This window comes from Sorex araneus, chromosome 1 (genome assembly GCF_027595985.1).
Source record: "Sorex araneus isolate mSorAra2 chromosome 1, mSorAra2.pri, whole genome shotgun sequence".
NCBI classification, from domain to species: Eukaryota; Metazoa; Chordata; class Mammalia; order Eulipotyphla; family Soricidae; genus Sorex; species Sorex araneus.
This window is the reverse complement of record NC_073302.1, coordinates 385,859,324-385,878,413: the sequence shown is the minus strand read 5'-3', so window position 1 is coordinate 385,878,413 and position 19,090 is coordinate 385,859,324. Positions and strand designations below refer to the sequence as shown.

At 39.1% G+C, this 19,090-nt stretch overlaps 1 protein-coding gene across 9 annotated transcripts in view; it reads left to right on the top strand.

Annotated features, from left to right (window-relative positions):
- PPP1R9A (protein phosphatase 1 regulatory subunit 9A) overlaps positions 1 to 19,090 on the top strand; it is a 319,759-nt gene that overhangs the window by 148,390 nt on the left and 152,279 nt on the right. For all 9 annotated transcript variants that reach the window (XM_055124178.1, XM_055124185.1, XM_055124184.1 and 6 more), the window contains exon 3: positions 18,278 to 18,410. In XM_055124178.1, the coding sequence (XP_054980153.1) occupies positions 18,278 to 18,410 (133 nt within the window). The remainder of the gene's footprint in view (positions 1 to 18,277; positions 18,411 to 19,090) is intronic.

The following is a 19,090-nucleotide window of genomic DNA, read 5'->3' as shown; positions in this document are numbered from 1 at the left end:
TAATATATAATGTTAGGTTTTTGAACAAAGTTATATTCTTTGGAATAACAGTATGCTTTCATCGTTTATAGATGTTACCCTTGGAACTAGGTTTTCTGTTTTGATATAATAAAAAAATAACGAATGCAGCACTGTAGCACTGTAGTCCTGTTGTCCATTGATTTGCTCGAGCTGGCACCAGTAATGTGTCCATTATAAGAACTGTTGTTACTGTTTTTGGCATATCAAATATGCTTTCCAGGTTCTGCTGTGTGGGCGGGTTACTCCCGGTAGCTTGCCGGGCTTTCCGAGAGGGACGAAGGAATTGAACCTGGGTCGGCCACTTGTAAGGCAAATGCCCTACCCAGAAACAATTATTTGAAAAGACATAAATACACTATGTCTTTGCAATGCTGATTACAATAATTAAGATCTTGAAACTACCCACGTTCCAAACAGATGAGTGAATAAATATTTTGTGGTATATATTCTCAATGGAATATTATTCCTCTGTAAGAAAGGATGAAATTGTTTATTTTTGCTACAACATGAGTGGAACTGAAGGGTGTATTGCTAAGTGAAATAATTCATAAGAGTCAAATAGTAGGTGATCTCATTTCATTATGTGATTCATAAAGAACTAAACCCAATATATTAAAAACTAAAAACAACACACACATTGTGAACTAAGTCCAGAAAACTTCAATTGAAGAGTAGTATTCGATTTTTGCTCTATAAGAGCTCTATATGATTTTTGTTTCTTTTGAGTTTTTGGTTCACACCTAGCATGCTAAGGGGGCACTCTTAGCTATGCACTCAGGAATTACTCCTGGCAGAACCATTTGGGATGCCAGAGAAACAGTTTTGGCTGAGAGCAAGGCATGCACCTTATAGGTAGTACTGTATCTCTAGCCTCAAACTATGATTTTCCACTGAGCAGGCACCTCAGCCTTATGTGTGAAGAATGTATGCTCGAACTTTCTTATACTATATTCTAAGAATTTAAACCTTAATGTTTCAGTACCTAACTCTCTTGATTATGAAGTAAGTTCTGTATCTTTTTCGTTTTTGGAGTTTTAGCTCCTTGGTGTTGTTTTAGTATTTAAGGTCAAAATTTACAAGTACATATTTTTGTTCAATACTTTGTAAAGTTAATCTGTTTATCAACTGTTTGACACATATATGCTTATTAAAATTTTAAAGACATGATTGCATATTTGAACAAGGTATTTTGTTCCTTTAGGTTCATTACTGGAAACACTAGCCATCATTGTTAAGGTTAACAGTGGAGGTGCAGTTGGAATATATATTGTTTTATTTGCAGGGTTACACATGGTGGTCCATTGAGGCTTCAGGGCCAGGTGACAGAACTTGGATCATCTGTGCTCAGGTTCCATGAGGTCCTGACTAGGTGGTGTTGAGGAAGAGCAAGATTTTTTAACAGTCCTTTAGACTGTTATACCAACTTATTTTATCCATAGTGTATTTTAAATATTTATGAATCCTTTACAATTGTGAGATGTGTGTGTGGTTTATTCTGCATGGGATGCTTATTTCATGTGTTCTTGCTATTAAAGAAGTATGCCATTGTGAAAAAAACATTAATATTTAATTCAGTCAGACCTAAGACTGAATTTCAGCTGTCGTTTCGCATATACCATATGTTTTTGGACAAACTACTTGTTATCTATTGTGTCATTGGTGGCCATGAGGTTCCTCCCCCACCTCACCACCCCGGCCTGCAGTCGCCACCAGCAAATGCATGAAGAAGGGAATAGGGCCGCCAGGCTGGTTGGTGATCAGTTGCCATTTATTCCATTCTCCCCACACAGCTGTTCCAGTCTCACTAAGCGCCCTATTCCAGTCACAGACTAACCCTCATTTCAGTCTTCTCCTGTCTCCCATGCTAGTCTAGCTGCCTTGTCTCTAGCTCCATCTCCAAACATTGGGGGTAGCAACTACACCCAGGTCTAGTAGCACAATCAACATATGAAAGCCCTTCCTTTCAAGGGAAGACAAAGATCTCCTGCAGCCAGGAGAATCTGCTCAAGGGCGAAATACCAGTAGGAGTGTGTTTCTCCTTTCCTTAATCCAACAACCATCTCAGATTTACTTCTAAATAATCTTTCTAGTCATTTTGTATGGAGACAGTAAGAGATATATTAAGCTTGTAGGGTGACTCTCTTGGGGATATTTCACTGGAGATCAAAGACTACACTGCTCCTGCAGATTAGTCTTTCCTAACCCTAGCAGGGTCCTAATCCAGTGACTCTTTGGATGATGACAGAATTTGTCTATGACCGTGTTCTTATATTATGACACTTAGCCATGCCCGTTTCGATGCCAGTGGAACTCATCAAGTCCCTTGTTGGGACCGTGCTTTTGTAGTGCTAGGAACTAGGGCAACTGAGGCTTAAATCAAGAAAACAGATGCTCAGGAGTGAATATTATTCAGGGTCAGTTAACTCCCAAGTTACAAAAGCAAAGCATTAACTGTCTTTCTGTGTCTATACAAAAAAGGTCATTGCTCTGAAGTAAACTATGCAAAAAAACATAAGGGATGGAGAGCAATATTTCACTTACAAATACAAAATCAAAGATTTCTGAGGAATTTTACTTTACAAGTCACAGATACAGCTTAGGGGAAAATAGGTGATTAACTGGTTGGGGAAGAGAGCACAGAGAAGTTAAAGATAAACACACACAGTGGAATGGGAGTACCTTAGGAGCACTGTGAATGGGTGCAATCCAACAAACCCAAGCTCTCAACAGCCAAGGAGCAAGAACCATCCAATGTTATCTTAAAATCTATGAGCCAAATTTTCACTGATCTGCAAAATAGGACCATTATGAAATTTAAATGAGCCAGTTATTTCAGGAGGGTCACTTCATCCTGCATGCATTTGTCTTTCTCTTCCTCATCATTTATTATCAACTATCTGTCATTTGATCTATTTAGATATTTGGAAACAAAGTGAAGGAACTTGTAATCAGAGTAGGTAGGTTCTTGATACCATATCTAGTTGTTACTTTGGGGCATTAGTTTTTATGATGGTGGTTGATTGATATACATTTACACAGTGAGAAAGGATATTTGGACAGGACTGTAGGTGAAAGTTGCAGAAAGCCATGGGAAGGCATTGCATGAGATTAGGGGCCCAGTTGGTAGCAGGGGAAGCCACAGAAGGAAGAAATGTAGAAGGGGACCATGGTTGGGGAAAATTTTGATAAACTTTACAAGACTAGTGTTTTCTATTCTATATCTGATACTACGTTTGAATGTAAGGGCCAGCTCCCCATGTTGCATTTGTTGTGCTGATAGCAGTTGCTGCCAGAATCTTCTAGAATTCAGCAGGATAAATTAGATATAGGAAGGTTCTTGTTTGATGTGGCCAGATAATCTAGAAAACTTTGGCTATTGCTTGAATTGGTAGAGTACCATTATAGGGAATTTAAATGAAGAATTTCCAAAAGACTTGCATTTATCCGTCTTCCTCAGAAAGAGTCCCATCAACAAAGGCTTGTTCAGTCAAAATCTTTAGTCAAGTGCACAGCCAATTGTTGGTGTAATGCAGAATAAGATTCTAGTATTGTGTTGAAGATTCAAACTAGTGATGATATTTTAACACACAAAATAGTAACAGAAGGAAGTTTACATATGCAAAAAGATCTCAAGAATTTCTGTAGAAGAGAGAACTTATCAAATGTTGTTGCTTATTTTTATAATGAGGCTCCAAATTACTTAGGAAATTTGATTGTGTATTTTGAAAGTTTTTTAGTTTACTCCAAAGTTAATGAGTGAAACACAGTTCTGTGTATTAAGTCTTCTCTGTTTTAAACTTGGCTTCAAAATGTTCTGACTGCCAGATTGATTTATAAGAGGCAGATGAACATTTACGTATATCAAATTTAGGGGATATAATGTGTATTAACCCTCCTGATGTCAGACTGGCAGGTGGAAATATCATGGGAACAGGTTTGGCAGTCTTGAGCCAAGGCTACACTGGCTTATTTGTGTTATTTTGGCTTAGGACAGGACAGGCACCAGCAGATGTAGTATCTCAGAGATAGACCACCATGACCAGAATGGAAAACTGTGAAAGTGACTGCTGGTTTTTAATCAGCAAATATGTCACAATTGTGGCACAATTTGGCCTTAACTAACCCCTTACACTCGAGGATAGATACTTCACTCAGAGTTGCAAAGGGAGCCATCCACATTGTGTGTGTGTGTTTGTGTGTGTGTGTAAAATATATTCACATATTCACATACTTAAATTGTCTAACTACAATTTAAATCCATTAAAATTTCTCTTGCTTCAACCACTGAAACTGATATTAGATTTTATTGTACCTCAAATCATGTATTTAATAATCAGTAGTCAGTTACACTTACTATCCTTTTTAATTATACTTTTATTTAAGTTTATTAAAAGAAGGTCAGGAATGTGAGTCATTGGTAAAGTGTATGTATGTGCAGGAGACCCGGGCCAGTCCCAAGAAATAAAAAAGGAGAAGGAGAAGAGTTGGTACTAGAGAGATAGCTCAAAGGGTAGATCCCCACACTGTCCCCTGACATCTGCTAGAAGTGACCATGAACACATAGCCAGAAGTATCCCCCAGGCACCACCAGGTGAAGCCCCTTTATCAACACCAGAGACAGTGTATATTAAATTATCAGTTCTACCAAACTGACTTCAGAAGGGAACATTGCAAAATGTCTTCCAGTGAGCCAACTGACCTTTCAGAAGGGGGTGTGATCTTTTAAAATGTTGTCTCCAATATGATATAACATGAATTTAATAATGAATATTTATTGTTTGCTAATACCCCCTGACACGAATAGTCACTAAGCCATATATTTTAGATATTAGCTTTTGACTAATTATTTTAACTGGTTATTATTGAATTATATAGCTAATGAATGACCCAAACCATGTGTATATAAAGACTTCTTTATATGAGAGTGGTATTGTAATTAAATTAAAAATATAATTAGGCCTCCTTTTTACCCTCTGAAGGAGGTTCCTTATATTTTGTTCATTAGTGCTATTGATTTAAGATACAGATTACACATAGGTCTCGGAAAATTGTAAAAGACCCATTTAAAAATTAGTTCATCTCCCTTTTTTTTTTGTAAGGGCCATATCTAATGGTGCTTGCAGGTCACTGGTCACATGTTTGTTATGTGCTCTACCACTTGAAGATCTCCCCAACCTTTTATTCTCTTAAAAATGTACTGTTAATGGTGATAATGCTTTGTGGTAGATAGTTTGCAGTGATGTTTAGAGTACACTAGACCTCATGTTGTTTGAAGAGATTATAATGCTGTTAAATAAATATACTTAATAAACTTATGTTATTACGTTTATACAATTTTATTGTTAAATAAATTAACAATTCTTCAATTTAGCTGAAAAAAATTGACAAAGGAGGCCAGGGAGCTAGTTTCAAGGCTGAAAGACATACTTACCCCAACATTCGATACCTAACATTGTAAATGCTCTCCTCTTTACCCTGGGGCCACCAGATGTGGCCCTGTGGGTCTCAGCCCTTTGGCTCCAAGTACGAGAACGATTAGCTCTCACTACCCAGCTGAGTACTGTGAAGAAATGGTCCCTGGGCCTTTGGGGCAGGCATACCAAAATAAGCAAATTTAGCCTGTGATGTGACTCAGTAGTAGAGCACATGTCTAGCTTGTGTGAAAACCTGAGTTCGATCCCTTGGAAGGGCAAAATAAGACGGTGCTGGGGAGGATGAACATATATATCCATGAACCTGGCAGTTTATTTGAACATGTAGTTACAGATAAAGTGTGTATAGACATGCTATAGGAAAGATACACCTTCATCAAAGATGAAAGGAAGCTTGGCAAACACAAAACAAATAATCAGTTTTGCAAATAGGGTGAGTGAAAAGAAGTAGTGCTTTGTAAAGTCTGGGATATAGACTGGAGCCATCGCTGGGAGGACCCTGAAATCCAAAAAATAAGTGTCCCTTTTTCACATGTTAATGAAGAGCCTGAAGAGACTTTTTAGAGTGTCCACTCTACTTCATTCCCACTAGAAATCAGTACTTTGACATTATATGGAATTTGGAAAATACAGAAAGTGTGTACAGAAAATAATGTAAACTCTGTCACGAATTTACTTTCATGTTTTGGTCCATGCCCCAGTCCCACCTTTCAGTTCTTTTTCTTGTTGTATACCATGATTATAACTCCATTTTTAAACAGCTTTGTGTTACATGTATTTGCTTATAGGAGAAAATAATGTAACACAACGGATGCAGGAAAACTTAACAGGGATATGATTAGCCACAATAATAGTAAGAAGTGAAAACAATTGTTCTTTTAAAAGTAGACTCACCAGCAGATATTTTTTAGTTTTAACCAGCAGATATTTTCTAGTTTTAAGAGTTTGCGAGGGGGGAAGAAGGAAGGAAGAGGAAATAGAAAATTTGTTATAAAGGACTGACTGCCTTCTCAGGCCATCCTATGAATTTTTTGGTCTTGAAATGTGGGAGATTTTGGAGGCAGAGGACAGGACACATCAATTTTGCTTTGACCCACTTTCAGTTTGAGGTTATGCAAATAGCCCAGAAATGTGGTCTATCCATAAAGATCCAGGGACCCAGGAAACAGAGCTTGGTGTAGCCTCTCCTTAGTGTAAAGAGAATAAATTTATTTTTATAAAAGAAAATGCTACTTAGCTTTGCTGGTATCATCTTTTTATGTGTGCAGTCTGAGGTGTGGAGATAATTGATTTCAGAAGCATAGTGACTAACACATTATTTACAAAGCCATCATTTCTATTACAGGATATATGAGGTCAAAGTTAGAATGATTGAAGGGTCAGTGACCCCCAGAGTTAACCATTAATCCTGTGTTAATGGGAGTAATGGCAGCTTTCACCTCAAACATACAAGAGTAATGTGACAACCCCATCCTCCCCTTGTTTTGACAAAGATTGCTGATTATCTTGTTTCCTGAAAAATATCCCTGCCCTTTTGGTTTTGCCTATAAATAAGGGAAGCTTGAGACAGATACCATTTGTAGATTTTAAGTATGTTGACATTTTCAACAATGATCTAGAATTGGTCAATTACATTTGACTATAGTTCTTGGAGAACTCTAAATGGAAGAGACAGTTTGTTTATAAGAAAGCAGAGCCTTTCCTGCCTTGAGGGGCTAACATGATTAATATGAACATTGGATCACAGCTGCCCAGGATGTAGTCAACTTCTCTTTGGATCTAGTTTTAGATTTACAGGCTCAGCTTTGTACCATTGCATCAGTGTCCTCATGTATATATGCATTTCTTAACAATTGGTTGCTTGTGCTTTAGTCTTGTTTTTCAGTTTTTTTCCACCATGTGATGTCTGGCATCAGCTTGTAGAGTTGAAAAGATCAAGCATATTTTACCCATGACCTTTACTGAAATTAAAATTTTCAGTTGTGCAGATTTGTTTTTAGTATTTGACCCTTGATACGTGATAAGCTTCAAGAACGGATTCTCTTTTCAAGCTGAGACAGTCATACTAGTTAAGTGCAAAATTATAGGTAGGACTTTCCCGTGCATATCTTCTATATAATTTCATCCGAGATACATTGCAAATATGTTCAGCAATGGTAGTTCTTTTGTTTCTGCAATTGCACCTTGCCCCTGTTGTGCTCACCGATGATGGGGAAAACTTTAGCTCTCAGTATATTTACTTACATTTATTGTGCAATGATGTTCTTACATTTGTTCTGCAGCTCATGGTTCTTACATTTGTTCTGCAACTGATGGTTCTTCTGTTCCTTTTCTTCCTCATGGTTCTTACATTTGTTCTGCAACTGATGGTTCTTCTGTTCCTTTTCTTCCTCAATGCCTGTGAAAATCCAGGGTCCTCATTCCTGCCTCCTTTTGGAATGAATGACTGGCCACACCACCAAAGCACTTTGGGACTCTTCCAAAATTGGGAAGATATGACCCCTAGAGCTCCTAGTTCATATTCTTCCAATTATGGTTCCCTCTACTCCCACTCTCTGGAGGAAAATTGCTTTCTGGGTTCATAAATTTTTTTTCCTGCAACTAACCACAGGTCACAGACAACCTACTTTTCTTTCATCTTCTAGCATTTGTTTAGTCTTTGCCATATGGAATTACTTCCTGTTCTGTAATTCTTTTCCTGCTACATCTGTGCTGTTCTTTATCACAGAATGCCTTCCACATAGCATCTCTCCTCTGCCTAAAATTTGCCAATACTGACTGTAGCTGACTGATTTTGCACTTTTATGATCTTCCAATAAATCTTTGCTTGTTTACCTCTCCATCCCCTCTCTCCCAGGGCAACTTGGATGTCTCCATGGTGTGTTCCGAAAGAATTGCCTGCATCCCTCTATTATAGCTTGTGTGCTGGTGATTGTCACAGGCCTAAGATAATAGTTTCCCCAGTTCTAACCACAGTGCCAAACACTGAAATGGTATTCAATAAGAATATGAAGAAAAAGTAACTGAAAGAGGAGAGGAAGAATAAAAGATAATTGTTCTGTATTTGCAGTCTTTTATTCTGAACTTCTAGGAAATGTATATTAGCTATTTTGACTTGTAAAATATAATTTGAATTAAATGGGAAACCTCTGTGGGTTAGATTTTTATGGTTGTTTTGCTTTTTTGCTATTTAAGTTGTACTGTTCTTTCATCTCTGTCATAAACATTTATCATTGAAACATAATACGTGCATATGTAAATTGTGTTTATTTGAAACTGAAAGTAAGTGTAAAAGTTTTAAAGTTGATGTAAATTCTTGCTACTTGTAATAAATACTGATGCTGATGGTTTTTGTCCTATTATTATTGTAATTATAATAATTATTTTACTGTGCTGTGGATTCAACCCTGGTTTCCTGCACATATGAAATGCACTGTACCACTGATCCACATTTATGACCCCTATTATTTCTTATATCACTTTATAAATTGCTTTTTATTAGACTGATTTGAAAATCTTTTCTCTAATTAATCTCTGATGAGTTCTTGAAATGTCATACAGTTAGGATTCAGAGAGGAACACTGAACCAATAAGTGATTGTTTTTTCAAGGATATTTCTTATGCAAATGCAGGGGCTAGATATGCAAATGTGAAATGTGTAGGGTCTTCCATTAAGATTCAAGAGAGTTTGGAACTCTGCCCACTGGTCTGAAGCTTCTGTTCACAGAGTAGCTTCTTCATCTGAAAAGCCTCATGTGTCTTCTTAAGGGTTGTTTATTTATTTTTTATAGCAAATCTATCTTCTCCAGGTTATCTAAGTCCTAGCTTCTTAAACCATGAGGTCATATAAATAATGGTGAGGGTTGTTAAAAAAAACTTTTTAAATGTGTTTGAAAATAAATTTTCTTACTATTATCAGTAAATAATTTGTATACCCTGTTTTTATATCTGTGTAAAAAAGGATTGTATAAAAAAATTCTTGGGCAAAAAGAGATTGGAAAATGTTTCAGAATCCCTGATCTAGAGTATTTCTACTATTTTGTATTCAACTGACTTGGGACTATAATTATGCCTACAAAATGCCTTCACAGTGATACAGTTTTTGATTAAATAAGTAAGGACTGTATTCAAGTTGATACATCAAAAGTCCATCACATGGGTCAGAGCCTGGTTGTCAGGTGTTACTGTACAAGGAATAGAAATCAGTTTAAGTTTACCTACCATTGTAATGTGTAATGTTACATTCTCTTTGTGGTGTGCACTAAAATTAACCTTCTCAAACTTCTCACCCACTTGCTTGGATCTGAAATCAGCCAATTCATGTTTTTTCATTTTTTTAACCACCCTGTGTAAAGAATTCCTGAGATATTTATCTATATCCTTATGTGGGAGCCCATCTGCCTTTAGTCCACACTGTTCAGTTGATTTTTACTAGACTGATCTCCTGGAGGCTATTCATATGCTTACCAGGGAGAATCTTGGGCTTGATGTACTCTTCTTAAGGTTACTAAGATTTTGTAGTTGAGTGTAGTTTAGAGTCTCCTGCCCCCACACCTAACTGTCTTCACCAGGGCACCCTCGGAGGGGGCGGGTTGAGTTTCCCTCCCCATCCCGAGCAGAGCCCCAGTAGCCAAAGACCTTGGGAACCCAGTCACAGCCATGCTCAAGGCCACTCTCCACCCGCTTGGATGAGCCTCATACATGAAGGAACTGGCAGAGGAACCCAGGTGTGCGGGACCCAGGGCTGAGATCTCCAAGCCTGCTCGGATCGGGACTGTGCCTCCTCCACCCAGATGCCCCATATTCCAGTAGCTAGGCAGTCATACCCATAACCTGCCCCTGGAGCCATGTAATCCCAAAAGGGCCAAGATCCAGAGACTAAAAACACAAAGCTGCTGGAAGCCCCTGGCCGGGACCTCTTATTGTCTAGTTCTCCCTCTCTGAGAACTCAGCAAGCTACCGAGAGTATCCTGCCCATACAGCAGAGCCTGGCAAGCTCCCTGTGGCATATTCGATATGCCAAAAACAGTAACAATGATGGGTCTTGTTCCCCCGATCCTGAAAGAACCTCCAATGGGTCACTGTTGGGAAGGACGAGTAAAGAGAGGCTGCTAAAATCTCAAGGCTAAGATGAATGGAGACATTACTGGTGCACGCTTGAGCAAATAGATGAACAACAGGATGACAGTGATACAGTGATAGTGTTATCATAATCCCGTTAGTCTTCTCCTCACGGGTGTGGTCACCCTTGTAGGTTTTCCATAGAGATGTGTTAGTTGTTAGTCCTAAGGGAGCTTTGTCTCACTTTGCTTCCCAAACTGTAGGAGAGGCTCTAAAACTTCCTTTGATGTGGCCTTCATTTTCCTTTCTACTCTTTAACTTAACCATATTACGATAATAGAGCATCCCTTCCCATCTGTATTCCTAGACAACTCTCAACAGTCTCCCTCCATGCATCATTAGAAGCACAGCGTTGACTTCGATAGTAAAATAAGAAGCGACTACCAACTGCTAAGGCAAATGGCTACAACAGACACTGACTTATTAACTCATCCTGTTGCATCCGTACAAGAGAATTAACTTCTGTGAATGAGAAGTCAGTTATTTGTCCTAGGAGTTTGTTCTACACTCCACAAAAAACTGCCATTTGGTGCTAATTAGTTCAGTATTTCTGTGATCAGGATGCCTGTTCAGTGGGAACTGGACCAAGGCTTCCCATTTGTTTCCTGCTGTCTACCAGCAGTCAATTTTTAAAGCCTCTGTCTATTATTTAAAGTAAAAAAAAATATGACTAGACTGAAAGAGAACATTGCTAATTTCTCATGGCTATGTGTGATTGTTTATAATAATTTGAAAAATACTGTGAAAACAATAAGCATCAGAGAAATCAACCAGTTATTTCTTAAGCTGATTACTGGAAAAAATTTCACCTGCATTTTCTAGATTTTTTTCACCCAGATTTAGAACTAGCTGTTTATTTAAAAGAGCTGGAGTGATAGCACAGTGGGTAGGGCATTTGCCTTACATGCAGCCAACTCAGGTTCGATTCCTCCGCTCCTCTTGGAGAGCCCAGCAAGCTACCAAGGGTATCTCACCCACACGGCAGAGTCTGGCAAGCTACCCATGGTGTATTCGATATGCCAAAACAGTAACAAGTCTCACAGTGGAGACGTTACTGGTGCCCGCTCGAGCAAATCGATGAGAGTGATAGTGACAGTTTATTTATGAAGGCATTTCTTCATCATTACTTTGATGGTATAAATTGTTTATAACAAGATATTGTTTATAACAAGATATTAAACTTTTTTTGGAATCTTCCTAGTACTTCAACAACATATATTTGCTAAAAATTAGGTCCAGAGTACACTTGCCTAATTAGAACACCACCAAGCTTGGTCCCAAAACAAATGTAAACAACAAATAAAAGCATACTAATTTTACTTGAATTGCATTTTGTTTAAAAGAAGTATACATGACCAAATATTTTACTTCACTGATAATTTCTATTTAGTGACAATAATAAGCTCCATTTATTTTGAAATCCTATTTCATTAGAAGTCATATATATTACATATTTTAGGACATTTTAAAGGTTGATTTTATGTGTCATCTTTACTGGATCTTGATACTTAATATTTCATCAAATGTTACTATAAATGATTTCATTAGGGTATTTTTGAATGAGATTAATGATTAATGGTGAACTTTAAGTAAAAACAAAAGTAATGTGAGGTAGCCTCACTTAACAAGCTGAAGACCTTAATAGAAAAACACAACTCTCTAATGAAGAAGAAATCTTCCCTTGACTGCCTTTGCACTTGAACTACAGCATCAACCTTTTCCTGGCCCTCTAGCATGCTGGCTGCCCTCAGACTTTTGAGAGCTTATTTGGAGGTGTCAACAGGGCTGCATAGCTACTCATGTACACTCGACAGAAGAAATGTCCATCACTAGGCTGTCCTTGGGGGGGCAGGGGAAAAGGCTGTACTCTATGATTAATCTCTACTTGGTGGTGGGAGTGGGGGAGAGGCTGTACTGCATGACTAATTTTGAGTGTGCACATATAAAAACCTGTGCGCATGAAGCAGTGTCAGAGGAAGGGGCATCCACCTAGCTAGTCAGATCCATGGAATTAACTTCGCCAATCAATGAGGTGACAGATGTCACAACTAGGTCAACCTCAAATCCAGCTCTAAGAATTTGAATTATCAATCTCCAAAATTTTGTGGCCAACTATTAAATTATTTTAATATGATTATGTAAACATACTTTTGTTATATATGTATGTAATGCACACACATGTACACACATAAACTGTTGATCCTGTTTCTATGGAGAACCCTAACAAGTACCTTTTGAACTATTGTGATTTCAGCGTTCCATTATGTTCAGTGAAATTGTTTGTTTCCTTCTTGTTTAGTTATCCATGAAAATACTAGACATAGAGTATGCATTATATATTTTTTGTACAGTATACATGATTATAGCATTTATACATATATTTACATGTGTATTACATCATTTACGTTGTCTTTTGAGCTTCATATACTCCCTGGAACCCAGCAAGCAGTCAGTATAAATCAGTGAACTGACTTTGGACGTATGAAGAAAAAGTAATGTAAAGTTAATAGTTATTCTAACACTGTCAGAGGGTCAATTCTTAGGATGATTTATCATCTTATTTTATTTTTAATTAAAATTTTTGTGTGTGTGTTTGGGGCACATCAGACTACGCTCAGGGTTTTCTCCTGTCTCTGCCTTCAGGAATTCCTGCTGGCAGTGCTCAGGGCACCATATGGGGTGCTGGATATCAAACCCAGGTCAGTTGCATGCAAGGCAAGCATCCTAGCCACTGTACTATCGCTATCACCATATTTTAAAACACATTGAAATAGGGGTTCTCTTTCCCATGTTCTCTTAGTTTCAATTTAGAAGCACTGTAGCAAATTCAGTAAAGGGATGTAAAGGTTAGTAAGAGTCTTCCAAGGAAAGGCCCCTATGGAACCATGTAAACACTTGACTCCTCTCCAGGAGCCTTCCGTGCCAGTGCTCCTGAGTCTGAAATGCAGTGTGCTAGAACCCAAATAGTTCTCGTCTTTGATGTAAAAAAGAAGGTGAGGCTGAACCCAAGCAAAAGGTGGAACAAGCTTCTTGTGGAAGCTTTGTGGGAAGTTCCTTCTAGTTGGTATTTACTAAAAATCCTGAATTTATTATGATCATCATTAATAAAAAAATCTGTCATAAAAAAGCAGAGGAACTAAGTTTTCATCATCTGGTTGAATACATGTTATGTTGTTTTTACATTTTTAAGTTTTATATATATTTAATATACTACATCTGATTTATACACTTATACTATAGTATATGTTTATACACATATACTATATATGTACATTTTTAATATTCACACATACATATTGTGTAAAAACACAAAAAAGAAAAGAAGGGGGCAAGGAGGGGATCACCTCACCGCACCGGGCACAGGGTACAGGGCAGCGGCACTCTGTCTCTCCCGCCACCCATGTTCAGTAGTTTCCGGCCGCTTCCCCCACCCGGGGGAGATTGATGGTGATGATGAGGCAGGCGAAGGAAGGAACAGAACCAGGCTGGTTGGTCTCAGTTGCAGTTTATTCCATTCCCATCTCCATTCTCCTCTGATTCTCCTCCTGCTTCTTCATCCCCCATGCTACTTCATACTCTTTCTCCTCTGGGTCTGGATCTCGATCTAGCTTCTCCAGATCTGGCCCTGGGACTGGCCCTGGGACAGGCCCTGGGACCGGCCCCCAGCCCCCTCTCACAGCCTAGTTAAATCCCCAGGCATGAGGGATTGGGGTTTACACATAGGTGTGGTCACCATCAATAGGGGTAAAGTTCTTTCCTTCAGGGGATGCTTCTTCTAGGACAGATTCTCTTTCAGCAGGACACCCACTCAAGAGCGGAATCCCATGGGTGTGTTTCTCCTCTCCTTGTCCAACTAACATATAAGCATTCATAATATTAATCATTTTTATGGACACAGTAAGAGATGCATTAAACTTATAGAATTGCTCTCCTGGGACCTCAAGATCTCAGACTACAGTGCTCAGGCCAGATTAGTCTTCCCTATCCCTAGGAGGGTCCTAGTCTCGTCAAATCTACTTTTAATGCACACACTTTGCATTCTTTTATTGGAAACCTGGAATGCAAAGTGTGTGCATTAAAAGTAGATTTGATTTTTTTCACCATAGTTCTTCTGTTTTCCTATTTTTATTTTAGCACTTTATTTTTTAAAAAAAATTTCAAGATTTTAAGAATTTTTTGATATTTACAGAATTTAAAATATTAAAACAAATCAAAGAAGTTTTACATGCATAGAATAGATTCTTAATACATTTTATTACAAATATGAATTGGACTTGATGATTTATACATCCTTAAAAATTCTTTATTAGGGGCTAGGCACATGGTACAAGGGTTAATGAACTTGCCTGAAACATGGCTAACCACTACTCAACCCATGGAACTGTATATGGGCTCTTAAACATTGCCAGGAGTGACACTGGAAAATAAAGCCACAAGTAAGCCCTTAGCATAGTCAGATGTAGTCTTAACACACACACACACACACATGCACACACACATATCCATGCACATATGTATTTTCACATATACAAATAGTAACAGTATAAATAAAAGCAATCAGGCTTTTTATGGCTTCATTTGAAAATCACATTTAGACATGTATGAGTGATTTAGAGAGAAAAACTTGATAATGTCCTATTTTCTAACTTTAAACTATTATTTTGATGATTAATCATAAATAAATTTGTGCATTTCAACTTTTATCTGCGTACAAGTGAAATGAAGAGTGACTAATGAGTCTTATCTCACCCCACTATCGTATAGAATGGAAATAAGTCTCAATGAGTCTGTGATTGAAATATAATCCACTGTATCACTGTGGTCCCATTGCTCATTGATTTGCTCGAGTGGGTGCCAGTAACGTCTCCATTCGTCCCTGTTGCATTCAGGGTCAAGGGAATGAGGCCCATTATTGTTACTGTTTTTGGCATATCGAATATGCCACGTGTAGCTTGCCAGGTTCTGCCATACAAGATTCTGCATCACTCTCTTCCGGGAGGGAGCTTTGTTTTGTAGTGGCTGGATCTTGGCCATTGAGGAGATTACATGGTGCCAGGGGCAGTTTGTGGTGTGGCTGCCAAGCTTCTGGAAAATGGGGGATCTGGGTGGAGGAGGCCCAGTCCCTATCTGAGCAGGCTTGGAGATCTCAACCACGGGTCTCACACACCCGGGTCCCTCTGCCAATTCCTTCATGGGTGAGGCTCATCCAAGCGTGTGGAGAGTGGCCTTTTGTATGACTTCAGCTGGGTTCTGGAGGTTTTCAGCTGCCAGGGCTCTGCTTGGACAGGGAGGGAAACTCAACCCACCTCTCTCCAATGGGGCCCCGGTGAAGACATCTTGGCAGGGGAGCAGGAGATTCTGCCTGAAATATAATTAGAATTAATATATATACACTACAACACCAGGGTTCATATAGGTCATAACATAAACAACATAATGTGTTTATTTATGTTGTCTAATGAACCTTGTTTGTTTCTATTCCTTGATTCCTACACAATTTGTTTCACATTTTTGCACACCCCAGGTTGTTGGGGAGCCCCTTCCCTTTACCCTGCTCCCTGGCCAGTAGTGAGTGAGCCTTGATCAAGCTGTCCTCCTCTCCTCTCCTCACATTACAGCCCTGGTGGGGGAGAGGAGTAGATGCTTTGTGTGTGGTTTTTTTTTTTGGGGGGGGTGGGGTGGCTTTTTAAAATTCGGTCTGGAATCAGAACACTGCGGATTCTGGCATATGTGTGTTGTAATCTTTCTCCACTCATTCCTATTCAGGTTCCTGTGCCCATAGATAGCCCTTTACCCCAGCACCACCCTTACAGACTGGGACCAGCCTCCTCCACCTATATCTCTCCCCAAGTCCCTTTAAATGGGAAGGGACGGAGAGGAGGGGAGAGGACCTGCCCCCTCCTTAGGCATCTAGGAGGGCACTGCCCTATGGGCTTCACCATTTTCTGCAGGCTCTTTCCTCAAAACATTTGTTAAAATCAAACCTAAATAAATCTACAAGTTTAATATAAAAAATTTTCCTCAGAATCAGTAAAGCATTGCAGATAGTATAACATGCCATGATTCTCTAAAATGCCATGAATTTTGCTACCCAAATAATTTTTATGACTACTATTATCTGCCAAACTACTAAAAGAAGTATAATGACACTAACATTTAAAAAAAATTAAGTTACTTTTATTCTGAGATTTAGATATTTCTTTTCTTTTTATTATTTTATTATTTTTTATTTTCTAAGTTTCTTTACAATATTTGATTACATTTACACCATTACACCTTCCCACCATCAAATTTGGGATCTCCATCCCAAGCCCCAAGCCCTGTCCCAAAACACAAATGAAAGAATGTGTTTTGTATTGTCTGTTATGAAGAACTGCTGAACATGCTTACAAAAAAGTGTTCATATAGAAAACAGTGTGAAGATTGTTTTAAGACATTCTATAGGATATCACTAATATGTTGTTAAAGTTTGGGTGATGTGAGATTTGGTATATATATCTGAAAATATGTATATATGGGGCTGGAGCGATAGCACAGCGGTAGGGCATTCGCCTTTCACGTGGCCGACCCATGTTCGATTCCTCTGCCCCTCTCAGAGAGCCTGGCAAGCTACCGAGAGTATCTAGCCTACATGACAGAGCCTGGCAAGCTACCTGTGGTGTATTGGATATGCCAAACACAGTAAACAATATGTCTCACAATGAGAGACATTACTGGTGCCCACTCGAACAAATCGATGAGCAACGGGATGACAGTGTATATATGCATATATTTATATATTACCTTCTATGGTTTGTTGCCTACTATCTGAACCCCATCAAATATGGTGTGGTAATTATGGAAAATGGGTCGGTAGTGTCTTATGATATGTCGCAGCCGTGTGGTCCAGGAATATGTTCACTCATATGTGAAGCTCAGCCGGAGCATGTGGAAAGAGGCCAGGAGCGTGGCAGCGGTTGGGTAGTGGAGGTCACCTGCCAGAGCTGGGTCCCTTGGGGAGAAGAGAGCTCTCACCAGTCCCCCTCTGGGGGGCCCGAGTGAAAACAGCCTGGCGCGGAGTCCGGTGGCATGGTTATGGGGGCCTCATGTTATGCTCCCTTCCAGGAGAAGCAACTGTGAGTTCTGGAGTGTGGCCGATAAGGAGATAATCTGGTGCCGGCAGGGGGTGGCTTATGGGCATGACCCCTGTGCCACTGAAGACTGGGGAAAGCAGGCAGATGAACTCCGCTCCTGGGTCCCATTGAGCCCAGAGTCCAAGGTCACAAAGTTCTGCATTACCTAGGTTCTGTAGGACTTCTCTCATGTGTGAGGCTTGGCCCGAGTGTGTAGGAAGCAGCCTGGAGCGTGGCGGCAGTTGGGTTGTGGAGGTCAGCTGCTGGGGCTAGGTCTCTTGGAGAGTGGAGGCTTTCACCCAACCCCCTCTAGGGCACCTGGACTGAAAACAGTCTGGCTCGGATTCTGGTGGCATGGATTCCAGAGGCATGACCTCATTTAATCCTCTCTTCTGGGAGAAGCAGCTGTGAGTTCTTGATTTGGGTTTTTCTTAACATCTCAATTCAGGTTAAGGATTAAAAAATTATTTAGAAAAATTAATCATATAAAATTTTCAAATTGCTCTTTTTAAATATTTGTTACATGTTTTAAATTAGGAAATATGTTTTTATTTTTCTGATTCTCATATTTCTGTCACTCTCTTATTGCAGGTTTTTAACACATACTCCAACGAAGACTATGACAGGAGAAATGATGAAGTTGACCCTGTAGCTGCTTCAGCTGAGTACGAACTTGAAAAGCGTGTAGAAAAGCTGGAACTCTTCCCAGTGGACTTAGAGAAAGGTATATATGCTTACAATATTATATGCATTATATTGATCTATTAATAACACAAAAGTATTTTCCCCAAACACAGTTTCTAAAGGCTAAGATTTAATTCTTATGGAGAGTCTTTAACTTATTTTATTTTATTTTTAAAAAGCATGATCAAGAAGAGCCTGTGTGTGCCCTGAAATTCTGTTAGTAAATCTGAAAAGATTTGGTGCAGTTGAGAGGGATGGAGAAATAGCACAGTAGTTTAAGACACTTGTCATGCTTGTAGCTGTCTCCAGCTTGACTCCCCACCCCATATATAGTACCCCAAGCATAACCAGGTGTGATGTCTGAGAACAGAGTCAGAAGTAATTCCTAGGCACAGACAGATGTGGCCCAGGTGTCGCTATAGTAGTTATTATTTATGTAGGGAGGATTGTTATGGTTAGGCAAAAACATAGTAGGTAAAGGCAGTGGACCAATAGAAGTTCCTCAGTTGTGAGATTAGGACAACTCTCTTCATTTCTGAGAGATTGAGGCTAATACAGAGAGCAGAGGGGTCAGAGTAAAGGGGCTTCCTCCTGATTTCTCTTGGTGGAATAATAGCCAGACTGCTTGCACTGGTGGGCTCCAGGATCAGAGACTACTATTTATCATTATGTCAGATGATAATAATGACATAGAAAAGACATTCTTGAGAAACTTAACAA